Here is an 11,871-nt window from a genome sequence, read left to right as displayed (position 1 = left end):
CAGTATTGAATATTAATGGGAAATCTGGTTATTTGAAGAGCAAACTAATTCTGCTTTATTGTAAAGCCAAAAGTATGTGGACACACAAATGTCCATTTAAACAAAAAAACAAGAGCATTATTACAGTGTTGATCCAGACTTAGAAGGGAACCCGGATTTTGTAACCACTGGCAGAACACAGTCCTGTGGTGGACTTATATAAATGTACCCTAAATAAGCTGCGTTGCCAGATATGCAATATAAAGACATTTTTAGAAATGTGTTAAACTATTGTTATAAATAACGGAAATGCAATAAGCAAAAAATTACACAACGCACATTTATGTAAAGCAACATACGACTAATTTTGGAACCCGAGTTCCTTATTAATCGATAATACCGGTAATAGAGGACCTGGCAACAAGAGGCTAAACAGGTGTAGGCGCGAAAGCTCACTTTCCACACAGAGCAGTCTGAGGTAAAAATCATCAACTGTAAGTCAGACATCTGCAAACAATTTCGATGACTAATTTTAAATAGGAAAGAATGGGTTAAACGAGCTGTCGGCACAATAGTTTGTATTATTCGCTAAATACAATTAATTTATTTGCCATTTAGCTTCCTAACGTAGTGAATAATACTTAACACTGTTAAATTAGTACAGTGATATTTTCCTGTCGTGGGTTAAATTTTAACTGGTGTGGGTGATAAAAATATTGTAAAAAAAAAAAAAAAATAAAATTCTTATTTTAAAAATAACATACTTAAAAATAATTACACTTTATGATGTAAAAGCCACATAGGGATTTATTATATACTCAGTTTTTAAGTCACACATTCATCAATGGGATTTTCCTTAAAGCTATTAGTTAATTAAATCGATCAGAATGCATATTTGGATGGTCAGATTTTGTGTAGAACAAAAAAAATAATCACAACGTACCTAAAATGTCCACAGCCCATTCCCATCACTTTTATAAAGTCCATGGAGAGGGCTATATTGTAGCTTGGTCTTCAATGGAAGTGATGAAGCAAATGTATTTGAAGTGTAAGGACAGTGTTGATGTTACCTGCCTGGGCTTATCAAACAATGCAAAATCAAAATTATGCAAATAATCAATTAATAATATATATTCAAATTCTATTCAGTTTGATTTGTGTCTATTTTAACAATAGTTATAGTCTCTATGCAGATTTATGTAAATAGAGGTTATAAAATATGAATTTACATATTAGTGCTTATAAGTTTATCCTCAATGAGTAAGCCATTTGAGACAGCGGCAAAAACTCTCTGAGATGGAATGAGGAAGAAACCTTGAGAGGAACCAGACTCAGAAGGGAACTCATCATCATCTGGGTGGCTCAGAATCTAAATGAAACCTCCACCCTGAAAGTCAAGTCAAGTTTATTTCTATAGTGCTTTTCACAACAGACATTGTCTCAAAGCAGCTTAGTTAAGGTGAATGAAACCTATATACATATGTTTATACTAAAATTATCAGATGTGTTGAGTGATTCTGGTGGCATTATGTTAACTGGTTCTAAAGTGTAAGCGCTTGTCTTTCTGGCTTTTGTCACATTGCCAGCAAGTATAAAGTGGTGTTTAAGAGAAGGAGAAATCTCAACAATTTCTCAACACAAGGCCCCTAAAAAAAAGAAACAGGTGTGATAACTTTTTTCTGACTTTTTTCTGAACCATGTTCAGTTTCATGTAATGAGGAATCCAGTGGGGTTTGGATAAAAAGTACTGAATTCAGTGCCGTTATTAACACTGTTTTGCTGATCTATTGCAGAGACTCCGCATAGTTTGTTAGTTAGCTACAAGAAGTTACACACTATACCTTTGATTGTGGTTTTAGCATGACAAATGAAGCTTTGGACACTGATCGGTTTTGTAGAGAATAGTAGGTGGGCGTGTGGGTGAGAGAGAGAGAGACTTAAGTCAAGAGGTAGCATTGCTGAATCTCTCTGAGATAATTCGCAAGTAATAAAAGGTTCAAATTATTTTGTGCATGTGAATGTGTAATGATATTTGGGTTAGGGTTAAATCTCCTTAATGAAATTCACTTTATATTAAGCTATGTTATTTGTTGTAACTAGCTGACAGTCTTAGTATAATTCTAACAATTAACTTGTGTATTATTATTATTTATTTATTTTTAGAAAAAATGGCATCAGCAGGAAAAAAACAGAACAAAAAGCTCAAACCATCAGACTCTTCACACCTTCAGGCTTTCGACTTTAATATAGAGGATGAAAAGAAATGTCTGAGTGGCTCTGAGGATGAGGCAAGAGGAGGTGCGATGTGTTTGTCTTTTAGTTTTAATTACATGACATTTAATTAAGCTGTATACTAATGCAAAATAATAAGTATAGCTGTTATAATGCATTGTTTGTTTTGTATCTGTCAGATATATGTATAAAGTAGCATTAAATCCTAATCATTTCATCCAATTATAATTTTGATTATAGAAACTCACATTATCGACAAGTCAGCCAAGAAAAGATCTGCTAGTACATTTGAGGGAGAAGACTTAACTGTAGGCGCAGGGTGAGTTAATTATTGTCTATTAGTAATGTAGCTACCTCATTGGTTGGAAAGTTTGCTGATGCACACATACACGCATGTTTTTTTTTCCACAGGAATGAAGTTCAGACAATGTTAGAAAAGTTTGGAGGTGAGGCCGTTTGCAGTGAAAATCCGCTTTTTTTGTATTGTGCTGTAGTTATACATTATAGTAATGAATTTGTGACTAGTGTTTTTGAACGTCGATGCAGCTGACATCAGCAAGGCGATGCAGGCTAAGAGGAAACGTCTGGAAGCTTTCACCAAAAGTTCTCTGAAAGGCAGCAACCAGAAAATAGAACAGCTGTGGAAAACTCAGCATAGCCAGAGGTACATGTGCATACAACCTCAGCATTTTTAAATCTACTTCATTTCTAGTGTTCATGCAAATAAGTATGGCAGTGTATCCCTATACTGTGCTATTATTGTATTATGCTTTTGTGCATTAAAGCTTATTTGTGAATTAGTTTCCACCTATAAGATTAGGCTCTGGATGTTCCATGACAGTTACCAGCATTAAGACCTTTCTATGGATGAGAAGTCAGTTCTTTTCTGTGTTAATTACCTATTGTGGAGGTTTTTAGATCTTTATTTGCCACCACAGGCAGAAGCTGACACAGGAATACTCACAGCAAGTGCTATCTGTGCTGCGGCAGTGGGAGATCGATGTTCAGAAATCTGAGGAGCAAGAGGAGAAACTAAATGTTAGTGCTTCCTGAACACAACGTGAAAACCCACAGTTTGCATTAAAGTTTTTAAAATGTTCTTAGCTAGAAAAACAGAGTACTTTCTTTTCCGTGATAATGATAGCGGCGACATTACAATACAGTATATGTACATTACAGTGCATGGTAAATTAATTTAGAATAATACGCTGTGTATAAATCTCTGTTGTGTGTGTAGAATTTGTTTCAACAGCAGCAGAAGTTCTTCCAACAGGCTCGGGTTGTGCAGAGTCAAAAAATGAAAACCATCAAAGAGCTGTATGAGCAGTTCATCAAGGTATGACACTTCATATCAGTTCAGAGAATGTGCCTATTGTTTACGTTTTGTTTTTTAAACTGGAGATGTTCCTGTGTTTTCCAACAGAACATGGACGAGATGGAAAAGAGTCATGAGGCTTTTCTCCAGGGAGCACAGATGGAGCTAAAAAAGGAGATGGCTCTGCTTCAGAAAAAGATAATGATGGACACAGTGAGTACATTTACACACAATCTCTGGGTTTTTCCTATCTATAGACAATTTTACAATGCTAATTCTGTTCTGCATCTATGTTATAGCAACAACAAGAAATGGCCACAGTGAGGAAGTCCCTCCAGTCCATGCTGTTTTGAAGTCTAATGTATTTAATTGTTCATTCAGAAGAAATATTTAATGCTTATGCTGTTCTTAAAAATGTTGAGCATATGAATGAATGCAATTATCTGAATGTATGAAAATGACAGATTGTGTTCCTTTTCTTTTCTTTTCTTTTTTTTTTAAACCAATGATTTATATATAAATTTTGGCAGATTGTTCTCAAATAAAGAATATTTTGATGTTGATATGTGTTTATACTTTTTTGTATATTTATCAAGCAGGATTCCCACTACAAGCAAACAGTTTTACAAATGCATTTCTTTCTATTGAACTTTATAAAAAGCATATTTTTGCACTGTAAACTCTCAAGCTGGTGTGAAAATACTGTGCTTACTGTTTATGTAAAATATTGCTGGATTTGCAATTTTGGGGTTATTCACGTTTACTGGGTTTTGCAGAACTTTGTGGTTGCACAGTATCGGGAATAATTATATTTTGCAGGGGAGTAGTAGCCTCCATTTATTTGTTAGATCCATCTCCATAACTATGTAGAATATAAACATAATGTTTCTATGTTTTCTTCAGATCACTGTTTTCAATTTGGTTCTCCAAATAATTTGAACAGTTAAACAATTAAAGAAAATTACAAAATGTCATAGGAGGTTTTATCAGTTTATTTTTCTTTATTATTTAAATGCATATGGTGCAATTACTGTATCTACCTCGTTGAGCAATTTAGTTTTTTAGGGAAATTTCAGTGAAACGGAACACACCAGAGGAAATTACGTAAGCGGAAGTGCTTTTGCACGGCGGTATTTGTTTTTTATTCCTATAATAATCAAGCGGGTGGAAAAACAACTAAAATAAACGCGTTTATATTCGGGTTATGCGCTGTACACATGGTAAGTGCACTTTAATTCTGATATTTAATTGATCTAGAGCCATTGAAAAGGTGATCGTTTCAGAGCCTGAATGTAGTCTCAGGGTAGGACACTGCTGGCTAACCGACTAGCTAACTACATCGCCTTTCATCGCATTGTTTTAAATTACATGCTAGAGCTGACTAGTTACCCATCGCTGTTAAGCGACCAGACTCAGTTCATAGGTTTTCTAGCACGCCAGCATTTATCCTGACTTATAGCCAAGCTAGCGAGCTTCACTGTTTTGTCTTGCAACGTTAATGTTTCATTTTCTTCAGACACAAACTACAGCCGAGGAGCCATAACCAAAAGCAGGACGTATGGAGAGCACACTGAAAGATTCGAGGCCTAGCAGCCCTTTCTTCAGCCTGGATGAAGATGAAACCAGTGAACATCTAAATGAAGCTTGTCTACTAAGTGACAGTGAACTGCCTTTTGATGACCGAAGATCCTCTTATGATTTTTCCAACGTGATCGTTCCAGAAACTCCAGAAAGGTACTATGGAGGTTCAGGCTGAAACAGATTATGGTGTATTACACATTCCTCTGAGACTGTTTATATTATTTTATCTGGTTTATTATGTGGGTCGGAGATTGAAAGGTAGAAAAGCATTGAGCTATTTTTTTTTTTACAAGGCAATACTGTATAATAGATAGATAGATAGATAGATAGATAGATAGATAGATAGAGTACTATATTAATCCCAAAGAAAAATTGTAATGTTAGAACAGCCATTGCACAGACATACAACAAAGTACAATGGGTGTTGAATCTTAAAATGTAGTGTTTTTTTTTTCTTCTCTCCTCCATTTCGTATGACCAATACTTCAACCAAGTACTAAATTGGTCTCATGGCCAACAGTACTGAATGGACAAGACGAGAAATCGTGGGAAATCATTGCTCTGTCAAATGCAATAATCACAAAATCTTCAAATTGCATCCATCAGTATCAAATAACATGGATAAATAATGTAATAATTTTTATGTTTGGGGAATGTAATCTCCCATCTAGGTACCAGATGTTCAAGATTTATAAGAGTCTTTACTTACAAGTACAGTTAAGACCTGGAAAGTGCAAGTGGGTTGCCAGCTTTGTCTTTGACTGAATAACAACTTTTAATTATTGCTGGTGCTGTTTATTATTAATTCCAGCTTGACACAATATAAATTGTAACCACCTGATATCCTCCAGAGAATTATTATTACATTAACAGGTATAGTTAAGAAACGGGTAAAATACAGGGGGACCTGACCAGTAACCATACAGTGCTGTACTTCAGAAATCTACGTTCCACCTCTTTTTGTCTATAGCTACAGTGAGGAAAATAAGTATTTGAACACCCTGCTATTTTGCAAGTTCTCCCACTTAGAAATCATGGAGGGGTCTGAAATTGTCATCGTAGGTGCATGTCCACTGTAAGAGACATAATAAAAATAAAAAAAATCCAGAGATCACAATGTGTGATTTTTTTTTAAACTATTTATTTGTATGATACAGCTGATTTGTGATAGTAGGGTATCTGCAAAAATGAAAGGGAAAGGTCTGTGGTGAGACCTGCGATGTTGTATGGATTAGAGACAGTGGCATTGAGTAAAAGACAGGAGGTGGAGCTGGAGGTAGCAGAGCTGAAGATGTTGAGGTTTTTGTTGGGAGTGAAGAGGATGGATAAGATTAGAAATGAGTTTATTAGAGGGACAGCGCATGTAGGATGTTTTGGTGACAAGGTGAGGGAGGCGAGATTGAGATGGTTTGGACATGTGCAGAGAAGGGACATGAATTATATTGGTAGAAGAATGCTGAGGATGGAGCCACCAGGTAGGAGTAAAAGAGGAAGGCCAAGGAGGAGGTTCATGGATGTGGTGAGGGAAGACATGCAGGTAGTTAGTGTAAAAGAGGCAGATGTAGAGGACAGGGTGGTATGGAGATGGATGATCCACTGTGGCGACCCCTAATGGGAGCAGCTGAAAGAAGAAGAAGATTTATATGATACAGCTGCAAATAAGTATTTGAACACCTGAGAAAGTCAATGTTAATATTTGGTACAGTAGCCTTTGTTTGCAATTACAGAGGTCAAACGTTTCCTGTAGTTTTTCACCAGGTTTGCACACACTGCAGGCGGGATTTTGGCCCACTCCTCCACACAGATCTTCTCTAGATCAGTCAGAGTTTGAGCTCCCTCCAAAGATTTTCTATTGGGTTTAGGTCTGGAGACTGGCTAGGCCACGCCAGAACCTTGATATGCTTCTTATAGAGCCACTCCTCGGTTATCCTGGCTGTGTGTTTCGGGTCATTGTCAGACCCAGCCTCGACCCATCTTCAATGCTCTAACAGAGGGAAGGAGGTTGTTCCCCAGAATCTCGCAATACATGGCCCCAGTCATCCTCTCCTTAATACAGTGCAGTCACCCTGTCCCATGTGCAGAAAAACACCCCCAAAGCATGATGCTACCACCCCCCATGTTTCACAGTAGGGATGGTGTTCTTGGGATGGTACTCATCATTCTTCTTCCTCCAAACACGTTTAGTGGAATTATGACCCAAAAGTTCTATTTTGGTCTCATCTGACCACATGAATTTCTCCCATGACTCCTCTGGATCATCCAAATGGTCATTGGCAAACTGATTTCAAACCATGACGTCTTAGTGTATTACTAACAGTAACCTTGGAAACGGTGGTCCCAGCTCTTTTCAGGTCATTGACCAGCTCTTCGTATGTAGTTCTGGGCTGAACTCTCACCTTCCTTAGGATCATTGAGACTCCACGAGGTGAGATCTTGCATGGAGCCGCAGTCCGAGGGAGATTGACAGTGATGTTTAGCTTCTTCCATTTTCTAATGATTGCTCCAACAGTGGACCTTTTTTCACCAAGCTGCTTGGCATTTTCCCTGTAGCCCTTTCCAGCCTTGTGGAGGTGTACAATTTTGTCTCTAGTGTCTTTGGACAGCTCTTTGGTCTTGGCCATGTTAGTAGTTGGATTCTTACTGATTGTATGGGGTGGACAGGTGTCTTTATGCAGCTAACGACCTCACAGGTGCATCTAATTTAGGATAATAAATGTAGTGGAGGTGGACATTTTAAAGGCAGACTAACAGGTCTTTTAAGGGTCAGAATTCTAGCTGATAGACAGGTGTTCAAATACTTATTTGCAGCTGTATCATACAAATAAATAGTTAAAAAATCATATATTGTTATTTCTGGATTTTTTTTTTTTAGATTATGTCTCTCACAGTGGACATGCACCTACGATGACAATTTCAGACCCCTCCATGATTTCTAAATGGGAGAACTTGCAAAATAGCAGGGTGTTCAAATATTTATTTTCCTCACTGTATGTATGAGTTTTATGATCGCTAATCTATTAAGTACACTCAGATATCTGTTTTTTGTCTGTTTCTGCTTTTCAGCCCTCTCAATTTTCAAAGAAAAAGGCATTCCCAAGTCGCAGACAGTTACAGTGGGGTAAAGACAGCTTTTGTTAAAATCCCTTTATTTTTTGTAAAGACGTTTTAGCAAATGTAAAGAATATTTCTCATGGTGGCTTTAATCCCTAGGCTACACTATTTGGTGCAGATGGCAAAAGTTCACAGAGAGGGGACATGATTCCCGGATACCTCAACACAACCCCTTGCTCTCAAAGGACACTAAAACGAAGAAGATTACAAGAGCCCGTAGGAGGTGTACATGATGTACAAACTGGAATTGGAAGAGGATTTGTTCCTGCCTCATCTCTTTTATCTGAAATGACGTGGCTGGAGTCTCCACGCCCCTCACAGTCCACTGTTTCTTCCTCTTCCACTTCTGCCTTTTCACGTTCTAGTTCAGCTCCTGAACGATCTGTACTGGGAGCTGCTTCTGCTGCTGGTCATATTTGCTCACGCAAGACTTCTCCCTGTGGTCGTGCCTCTGAGCAAAAAATACTTAATAAATGCAATAAGGAACGGAGAGCAAAAAAGACATCAACCTTTAACAGTCATGGGTCCTCTAGGTGTACATCAACAACACTTTCGCTTGGAGCAGTGGAAACACACTTGCACACTACAGGTGAGACTCATGATTTGTTTTTGAATGGGTTCAGCAGTTTTCTAAAGTAATGGACATGAACTCAAGTCTTCTGATTCTTTCTCGGTTCTGTTGACCACAGACACAGAAAGAGGAGGTGGATGCATTCAAGAAGAGATTGTTGTCATAGATGATGATGATGATGATATGGTGGTTGAGGCTACTGTTCGCTCTATTCAAATGGCTGAAGACGAGGCGTTTGCTAGAAGCCTTCAGGTAATGCTGTTATCCTAATTTATTTTAAAAGACTAGAACTTTTTCTTTTCATCCAAAACAATGCCAATGCCATTAGGCTTCCCCCTCCACGTTAGACATATGAGGCACTCTGGTATTATCTTCTCTCCTGTTCTCTTCAGAACTTTCTTCCAGTAATTCACTGCCCAATTCTTGTTTTTTTTTTTTTTTTTTTTTTAGGTCTTTACCTATTTTGATGCATATAAACAAAAAGAGCATATATCTCAAAAATGATCAAAACACAAAATTTCTAAACTTTTGAGAGGTGCTCTATACCTATTCACACTTTTTTTTTGTATATTGAATTTTTTTTCTTTTCTTGCAGGAGCAATTTGATAGAGAGGAACAGTTTAATCAGGAGCAAAATCGATTACAGACCACCTCACCCAACAGACCTCCACGAAACCTCCCAGTTAGTTTTATTAAACACATCTTTCATAAATACTGTTTACATATCATTGCATAGTTAATATTTTTGTTATTAAAAGTTCTAACTTTTGATTTTACTTGTACCTTCTTAAGTTTAATTCCTATGTAGGTCTGAGCTGGATCTCTCCCTGGGCCTCCATGATACACTCATCATCATTCTCAGAGCTGCAGCAGGCCATGGTTGTGGAGCAGCCCAGTGAGTCGTGGTTATTTTCCAAAGATTGTAAAACCATTGTTTGACATGTCAGCATTCCTTGTTGATGCTGTGAATGTGATTGATTCATCAGGCAGACAAACAAGACAGACTCGGGGAGGTCGCAGCTCTCGCCACAGAAACGGTCCACACGTGTCTTTAGACATGCTTGATGACAGCCAGGGAAATAACTATGAGGTATGCGTTTATAGTGCAAATAATATGAATGTGTCAAGTAGCTTTCCCAATTCTTTCAGCAGCTGTTTTTTCCTTTTGACTATTTTATCTTGTGGATTTGTCTTTAGGCTCTTCTGGCACTTGAGGAGATCCAGGGATCTGTGATGGGCAAGAAAACCCTCACTAAAGTTGAGATTGAAAGACTCCCTGCAAAAGCTTATGATCCAGCACACAGTGCAGGCAAGACAGAGTAAGTGCCAAAATCACATTTTCTTTTTTTATAGGGTCTTGTATTCACTTATTGTAGGTAATGTTTCATCTCTGTGTGCCCAGATGCCAAATCTGTTTCTCTGACTACAAGAAAGGAGAGAAGCTGCGAATGTTGCCGTGCTTCCATGACTACCATGTGAAGTGCATTGACCGCTGGTTGAAAGTAAGTTATTGGACACTTTTCATACCTCATATTTTCTATCCGATGATATGATTGTAATGTGCACACATTTCTTGTTTGTTTCTCAGGAGAATGCCACCTGTCCTATCTGCAGGGCAGATGTATCAACATAGTGCACATGATCTCAGGACTGCTTCTCTACCTCATAACACAAGACTACACAATATGTATTGTATGCATGCAATTTTAATTTACACGTGCCTCAGAAATGTCTTTTTCTTAAAAATAAGAAACGAATGTAACGGATTGACCAACAAATTATCCAAATTAAATACATTAAATGCATTCAATACATCCAGGTTTACTGTTAGAATGTACTACTGTGCATATTTTTTTTTTAATAAAATTAATTTTTTTCTTAGGCTGGCTTGGACATTGTGATCAAATCAAGTCAATTGCCACATAATTATCGGTGCTTAATGGTAATTTCTTTGTCTAGTAAAAAGTTTTTATAAATATTGCTGTTGCTTTTTACTTTTATCCTAATTAAAAGACCTCCAGCACTGGTACCTGGTACTTTTAACCCCTTTGCATCAGTTTCATTATTTCATTTCCTCTTAGATACAGTGGTGTTTCTTATTGCCTTGTTGTGATAAACAGCAAAATTCATGGTTCCATTTATCAAAAAATCCTGGAGGAGAATGTCTGGGCATCTGTTTGTGACCTCAAGCTGTAGAGAACTTGGGTTCTGCAGCAGGACAATGATCCAAAACACCCCAGCAAGTCCACCTCTGAATGGCTGAAGAAAAACAAAATGAAGACTTTGGAGTGGCCTAGTCAAAATCCTGACCTAAATCCTATTGAGATGCTGTGGCATGACCTTAAAAAGGTGGTTCATGCTCGAAAACCCTCCAATGTGGCTGAATTACAACAATTCTGCATACATGAGTGGATCAAAGTTCCTCCAGAGCGCTGTAACAGACTCATTGCAAATTATCGCAAACACTTGATTGCAGTTGTTACTGCTAAGGGTGGCAGAACCAGTTATTAGGTTTAGGGGGCAAACACTTTTTCACACAGGACCATGTAATTTTGGATTTTGTTTTCCCTCAATTAAAAAAACTGCATGTTGTGTTCACTTATCTTTTACTAATATGTAAATTAGTTTGATGATCTGAAACATTAGTGTGATAAACATGCAAATGAATCAGGAAGGAGCAAACACTTTTTCACACCACTGTGTATTTAGTTAGTCAAGACATTTGATGTTCATATGTAGAGCTGGCACTAATATAGCAAACACTGAAGCCCATGGCTCCCAAAAGAGAGACTAAATATGACAAGCTTAATGCATATTCTCTTAACTGAAACTGCTTAGAATTAAAATCATTTGTGCTTATGTCCTACACCAATCTAGAACAGGAAAAATCAGACAAATTACTTTTATTAAATAACATGCTGATCAAAAATCAACAATGAACAATTAATTGTAACCCAATCAACATTCTGTGGTAGTTCAATGCAATAATTTATTCAAGATACAAATTTCATGACTCCTGCAAAATTCCATTGTAGGCACTATAAACAGACCAGGTTATTGATTTCCTGACTGTTGCAGTTTG

The 11,871-nt window shown here is 37.4% G+C and overlaps 2 protein-coding genes across 4 annotated transcripts; both read left to right on the top strand.

Annotated features, from left to right (window-relative positions):
• Positions 1-209: 209 nt before the first annotated feature.
• On the top strand, positions 210-4,089 carry sycp3 (synaptonemal complex protein 3). 3 transcript variants are annotated; one of them, XM_083561442.1, is made up of 9 exons: positions 210-457; positions 2,143-2,277; positions 2,452-2,530; positions 2,623-2,657; positions 2,758-2,875; positions 3,150-3,249; positions 3,449-3,547; positions 3,635-3,739; positions 3,826-4,089. In XM_083561442.1, exons 2-9 carry the CDS (start codon positions 2,148-2,150, stop codon positions 3,877-3,879), a joined length of 720 nt encoding a protein of 239 aa, XP_083417568.1. In that variant the 5' UTR covers positions 210-457; positions 2,143-2,147; the 3' UTR covers positions 3,880-4,089. The 3 variants fall into 3 exon arrangements, with proteins under 3 accessions (XP_083417568.1, XP_083417567.1, XP_083417569.1); XM_083561441.1 differs by having other exon boundaries at positions 211-473; XM_083561443.1 differs by lacking the exon at positions 210-457 and adding an exon at positions 530-553.
• A 492-nt stretch (positions 4,090-4,581) lies between these two features.
• On the top strand, positions 4,582-10,832 carry LOC310736876 (uncharacterized protein). The gene is made up of 11 exons (XM_083560790.1): positions 4,582-4,746; positions 5,043-5,260; positions 8,171-8,225; positions 8,318-8,807; positions 8,908-9,041; positions 9,385-9,471; positions 9,582-9,684; positions 9,776-9,879; positions 9,987-10,108; positions 10,192-10,291; positions 10,378-10,832. The coding sequence occupies exons 2-11, from the start codon at positions 5,085-5,087 to the stop codon at positions 10,420-10,422; spliced, it is 1,416 nt and encodes a 471-aa protein (XP_083416916.1). The 5' UTR covers positions 4,582-4,746; positions 5,043-5,084; the 3' UTR covers positions 10,423-10,832.
• Positions 10,833-11,871: the final 1,039 nt, after the last annotated feature.

This window comes from Silurus aristotelis (assembly GCF_946808225.1).
Source record: "Silurus aristotelis genome assembly, chromosome: 14".
Lineage (NCBI taxonomy): Eukaryota > Metazoa > Chordata > Actinopteri > Siluriformes > Siluridae > Silurus > Silurus aristotelis.
Note: the sequence above shows the minus strand (reverse complement) of the source record. Positions and strands in the feature narration are given on the sequence as shown.